The 5784-nt window shown below is 45.7% G+C and overlaps 2 protein-coding genes across 2 annotated transcripts in view; one reads left to right on the top strand and one right to left on the bottom strand.

Moving 5' to 3' along the window:
* Positions 1–245: 245 nt before the first annotated feature.
* Positions 246–3114, top strand: LOC120836182 (programmed cell death protein 2-like). The gene is made up of 6 exons (XM_040208432.3): positions 246–370; positions 559–731; positions 1315–1797; positions 2194–2316; positions 2569–2723; positions 2913–3114. Exons 1-6 carry the CDS (start codon positions 266–268, stop codon positions 3050–3052), a joined length of 1179 nt encoding a protein of 392 aa, XP_040064366.1. The 5' UTR covers positions 246–265; the 3' UTR covers positions 3053–3114.
* The window catches only part of LOC115310068 (PAS domain-containing serine/threonine-protein kinase), a 33256-nt gene continuing 30538 nt past the window's right edge, over positions 3067–5784 (bottom strand). Inside the window, exons 17-18 of the mRNA XM_040500296.1 lie at positions 4784–4921; positions 3067–4263 (exon numbers count right to left, since the gene is read on the bottom strand). Of these exons, the coding sequence (XP_040356230.1) occupies positions 3986–4263; positions 4784–4921 (416 nt within the window). The 3' untranslated portion in view covers positions 3067–3985. The remainder of the gene's footprint in view (positions 4264–4783; positions 4922–5784) is intronic.

The raw sequence follows: 5784 nt of genomic DNA, 5'->3' as shown, positions 1-5784 counted from the left end.
GCAGGTAGAGCAAAAGTGGCCAAGATTAGCTAAATTTCAGAAACTTTAAAAATAAGAGCAGGTAAAAAAAAACATGAGCCATAAAATATTATATTTTCTGTATAAAAGAATATACAAGCTTTTTCATTTACAAATATATGTCAACTTTACTTTGGTGCGTGAACTAGAGTAAAAACGAAGATAGACCACAATCAAAAAGAGAGTAGCCGAGACGATCCATTCAACATTTTGTTTACATTTTTCGGTTATCCACGTGTTTTTCCTCATGGCTGTGTCCGATCATTCGCTAGTTTTCTATCTCGGCATCAAAGACGAGTACGTAAATGGCAATCCGACATCGTGGAAAGTCAACAAGGTTGGGGGCACACCGGTGAGCCTCCATTTATCGTACACTTGTTGTTCAAGCCTTCAATCGTGAGAAGGGACGGACAAACACTTGAGACTGTGTTTGCCTGTCCCTTTTCGTCCCAGTCTCAGGGTTTTTAGTCAAATGTTTAACCACCTCCGGCTCGTTTGCGCCCTAACCTCTTGTTCGAGAATTATTTTTCTAATTAATAGGACTGGACGAGTACCGCTCTCAAGTCGGCGCCCGATCTCAAGTGTTGTCTGTGCGGAAAACAGCGCCTACTCCTAGTTCAAGTATACAGTCCGTTGGACAGGACAGAATGGTACCATCGGACACTTTACGTCTTCTGCTGTATTAGCCCAAATTGCTGGAACAAGCAGGAAAGGCAAGTTCTTCCAACCTCCTACGAGAAAGTTTACGTTTGCGTTCGCGTCTGCCGAAGTGGCTCGCGCTAATCGTCGATCAAAGCACTTCAAACCCTTCTTCGTCCGTCGTCTCCGGTTTTCAAAAATGTGTAACATCAACCAGCTCGCCTGCCTACTTACTTTATCTTCACTAAAAGGAGCCGGAAAAACAGGCGCTTGCACACAGAAAGCTCAAAATTTCATCGAGTGTGCATTGAGGTATTGGACTTTACCTGGTAAAATTTTAAAACGTAGCTCCCTTCATGTAAGAAAAAAAAGAAAAGGAACAAATTTGTTAGGGGGTGACGTGTTTACGGACAATGTAGTTGTCAATGGCTATTGACAACTCCGTTGTTTGGGCGCCATCTCCTGAAGGGCGAAGCGAGAAAGTTTGTTGGTGTCTTCGTTCACAGAAAGGGGGCTATGTTTTGAAATTTCACCACTACCTGAATGCAGATTTTGTGAAAGTTTTAACTTTCTATCCGCCAATTTTCCCGACTCGCTTTACACCTCTAGGATTTGTGGCAGACACCCTGTATTTCTACTCTCCTCGCTTCATTGCAGCTACAAGGTGATCAGAAGCCAAGAGACCTGCGATGGATCCGAAGTCACAAACCTTGCGCAGGTGAAGCAAGCGGTGTCTTCTGATTGGCTCGATTCCCAGGACGACTGGGGTTCGGGTCCGGGCTCCACAAGTGCGGATCCCCAAGCCGAAGAAGGCAATGACCTAACAAAATCTCTACAAGGTCTCGTCGTATCTGCGGCCGACGACAACCTTCGTGACGACGACATGGATTTTGCTGAAGTTCAGCTTGAGACGATTGAGGGGGTTGATGCTGTCAAGCGCGCTTGCGAGTTGAAGTGTGTCGAGCAAGAGCAGCGTGCCGCTTTGGAAAGCTTGTCGGCAGGCAGCAGTTTTAGGAGTTACTACGTTGGCGTCATTGAGGAGGATCGAGATGCCGAGAAAAACCTTGCAGCCGACAGCCACATCGAGAAACTGTTGCAGAACTATGAGCTGGAGGACGGCAGTGCATCAAAACAAATTAGGTGATTGAGACCGTATCCACGTGAATTGTTGAGGAATAGTTTCGCAAAGAAATGCCAATGTATTTTACCAATTTGTCAATTTCAGCAACTCCCTTAAGCAGCCACTCATACTTTTTTTTTGTTAAGTGTTAGTTAAATGTATTTACAGATCTATCGTAAAATAGCGGGCAAGCGCCCACCCGAAAGTTGTAGACAATCGCTAAAAAATGGGGGATGGGCACTTGTCCGGTCACCAATTTTATATGCAAGTTTACCATGCACGTTTTCTCGAGTCTTAAAAATTTGGGAATGGGCGCTTAGTATGGAGAAAGTTGTAAGCATCCGAGCATTGCTTTCATAACATTGCTGCATTTAACTTCTGCAGTGACTGCAACTTTTTGTCCATTATCTGTGCAGTAAGGGTCAAGGAAGCTCAAGCTACGCCCAAGAAACTTACGAAAAAGCAAGCATCAGTCACGGCGACCAGACATTTTACAAGTTTCACAAGAGATTGCAGCGTTGTCCCGAACAACTGATCAGGTAAGTGCAAGATCTACTATACTTTGTTGCAGGTTAAAGATAGCAGGACAAACTCCTCCCAAAAAGCTCTCCACTCTTTCTAGTTTAGCCAAACAAACGCTGTAGAAGAGGAAACGACCAATCGCGGCAAGCAGAGTTTTACGTGAGGGGCTTGTCCAGCCATTCTTAAACTGCAACAGACTATACTGGCATAACTTGCGGGTCACTTCATTTTCCCGTGGATGTAACGGGGGCCAATTTGTTTTCACCAAGGTTCTGTTGGGATGGAAAGCCGCTGTTCATCAGTCAGCCACCGGCATCCTGGGTCGTCCCAACATGTGCAAACTGTGGAGCGCGCCGTTGCTTCGAGCTTCAGGTCATGCCGGCACTTATCCCGACCCTGGAGATGGAAGGAGCCCATTTCAAAGGTTTGTGTGCAGAATCGAGCTGCCATCTAGACAAAAAGATTGCAATGCCAGGTTCCTTTGTAGTCTCTGGTTTGGGGGCAAAAGCCGGCAGTTTTCACACCACACACCAAAGGGACACGGCGCTGGGCATCTTTGAAATGCCCACAATTGAGTCTCTTTCCAACACAATAACATCCCTTTCCATTCCAGGGTGCCCATTGGAGTTTGGCACGATCGTCATCTACTCCTGCAGTGCAAGCTGTTGGAGCGCTCCAAGCACATGGTTAGAAGAAGTCGCATTCATTCAACCGGACCCAGACGTCGCATTTTGGAACAGAGTGGTATCCTGAAAGCGTGGAGCGTGTTCTTCTAGTAAACATTTATTTGTCAATAAATACATGTATGTACAGTTCTCTGCTCAAAACCTGTTCAAAGCCACGTTGGGCTTTTTTTCGTTCAAATATTCACACTAAGAGTTCTTCGGCGATTTGGGAGGCATGAAACTTTGGCTGCAAGAATAAGCCAGAAAAAGAACAGGTGATGTGGCTTAGGACATGGTTAAGCTAAATGTTCCGACAACTGTTTTTCGCCGGGAGAGTAAAAAAAATGGAGAAAAAGGGAGACCAGCAACACAGGCTTCAATCAACAGAGTGCTCCCAAAACCTTTGTTGCAGGTCTCGCCGTTTTCATAGCTTTGGAATGTCGGCCAAGAAAGAAAAAAGAAACATGGTTGCGTCATATGTACAAGTCTTGCGGGTCGAGAATATTGCGTCATTCCCATCAAAACCATTCGGACATTTTCAAAACTCTAAAAAACTAAGCGTGACGCCACAGTAAAAAATATATATATAATATAATGTTTATGTGTTCTGTTCCCTTTTCAAGTTCTAAGACGCAACGCGATCCGTTATATAACACTCGGCAAAAGAGCTCACTTTGCCGCGGAATAACAAATGCACCGTAAAACTCCGCCACAGTGCTAAAGATTCTGAGCGAGTCCCGACGCGCCGGTGTCGAGGATCCTGCGAATCCGAACAGTGACTACGAGCGGTTCGAGAAGTGCAAAAATGACGGTAGGTTCCGGTCCAAAAATTTAGACCAAAACAAGACGAAGCAAGTCGCGACGCACTGCCGTTGGAAGATTCGCAAATTTAAAAGAAAGTAAATATGAGGGGCTTGTAAAGTGTAAAAACGACGTCGGATTCTTCACCTAAAATTTTAAACCGAAATAAATTTTAAAAGAGGGACGGGTTAATGGAGACGCAGGCCGAGACCCGTCTTTTCTAGGAACAGCTTTCCAGGCCTTCTAAGATGTCGGTCGACTCGTAGATCGGACCGGACGTGCCAGCCGCGGCCGCTCCGTCAGGGTCGGCCGCTTCGTCAGGGTTGGCCGTAGCGAGACCGTGCGACTGGACCCTCGTGTGGCTCGAACGGCTGGCCGAGCTGCCGCAGCTCGGGGTACGAGCGGCCGCCGCCCCCTTGCCAATGTCATACAGGCTGCAGCTGAAGTAGATAGAGCCGTCTTGCTGGAAGTACTTGGATGGACAGATCTCCTCCGGGGCTGTGGGAGTGTCACAAAAGTGTTTAGCTTTGTCTCGCCTCGTATTCAATCCTGCATCCCACAACTAAGCCCACGTATGGTATTCTGCAATCAACCCTCTATCACGATGTGAACTCAAAATCTTGTATGCGTGCCTATATGCAATCCCGTGTCTAAATGCTGAAGGCCTTTTTTTTTTTGTCCTTTATAATGGCATTGTTTTTCAATTTGATCACAAGATGAGGAAATGTAACTGTAGTTACTTATTTCCATTACTGATAATCTTAGTGCTCGAAGTCCTGTCTAGACAAACTAGACTCACAAATAAAGATGCATTATTAAAACTGAATTTTTTGCATTAATATAAGGGGCAGTTTAGCCGTCTGTCTGTCCTGTCTTTCACTTTTTAAAAGTAGTAAACTGGATCGATCAACAGCTGTCCAGCCAGCCGCTGGAGAAAAAGTACTTATTTCGATTGCCGTCTGAGGCACTTTGCAGCCGCTGACAACGCGGAAACGAGCAAACAAACACCTCCACTCACTGGCATGAACCACGTCTTCGAAGCGGTAGCTTTCCGGGCACACGGGCTGCGTGGTCCACGGGTGGCGCTCCGCTTCCGGCAGGGTGCAACGCTTCTGGGGGTCACGGTGCAGCAGCCACGAGACCAGACCCCACAGCTCTGCGCAAAGGTGGCGTTCGTTGTGGCTTAGGCCCTGATTACCGCGCAAGCAGCTTGGGTACCTTTTTACTGGGGTCTCTTCGGGTAAAGCCTGACATATCCCGACAGCATTTGCATCCCGAACGAGTTTCTTGAAAATCGGGTTAAACCCAATTTGTTCCCGAATTTGGGAACATCATTCCCCAAATTGCTCTGCTCCAAAAATGTTGTTTGGGGAACGATGAAGAGTTTGTAGGAACGTGTGCGCTGGCCCCGGGCCTCAGAAATTAACCTAGATTCTGTGTGCTTCTGTGAACTGTAGTGACCTATGGAGCGAGCCCCCCCATGTCGCCTTTACGTTCATTGTCAATTATCCTTTGCCCTTTTCTTCCATTTGAATCAATACAAAAAAGAAAAAAAAAAAAGTGTGACAAACTGGTACTCTAAAAATTTAGTTTTGGCAGAAACAGCAGATACTTTGTTTCTGTTAAGCTGAAGTGATATTGCTGTGCGTTGCAAATGTATGTAAGCTGTGATGTTGAGAGGTATACCATACGCCCCACTTATAACGATACCACATATAACAATGTACCGCTTATAACAATCAGTTTCTAGACTGGGAATGATCAGTTCCTAGTCCAGATACAACGATAATCGGTTATAACGATTGAAATTGCAGGTTTTCTCATTATTGTTATAAGTGGGTTGCACTGTATGTCCAAAGACGAGAAGGTCTAGGATGGAGATGGAGATGCTTCAAAGGCCATGTAGGCAATGGCTGGATTTACAAAAAATTTTGAAAATCTGTGAAGCTCTCGCACCATGCTCCAATTCTATATTGCTTGGAAGTATATGTATTCAAGACCGGTCAATGCTCTTCATTT

This window comes from Ixodes scapularis, unplaced genomic scaffold (assembly GCF_016920785.2).
Source record: "Ixodes scapularis isolate PalLabHiFi unplaced genomic scaffold, ASM1692078v2 PGA_scaffold7__128_contigs__length_106722199, whole genome shotgun sequence".
Classification (NCBI taxonomy): Eukaryota; Metazoa; Arthropoda; class Arachnida; order Ixodida; family Ixodidae; genus Ixodes; species Ixodes scapularis.
Note: the sequence above shows the minus strand (reverse complement) of the source record. Positions and strands in the feature narration are given on the sequence as shown.

What these genes read in the sequence shown, in the direction of transcription:
- LOC120836182 (XM_040208432.3), top strand. Translation starts at nt 266, where the DNA reads ATGGCTGTGTCCGATCATTCGCTAGTTTTCTATCTCGGCATCAAAGAC. An exon ending in ACAAGGTTGGGGGCACACCG is followed by an intron (nt 371 to 558) that starts GTGAGCCTCCAT and finishes TCTAATTAATAG; the next exon opens with GACTGGACGAGTACCGCTCT. An exon ending in TGCTGGAACAAGCAGGAAAG is followed by an intron (nt 732 to 1,314) that starts GCAAGTTCTTCC and finishes GCTTCATTGCAG; the next exon opens with CTACAAGGTGATCAGAAGCC.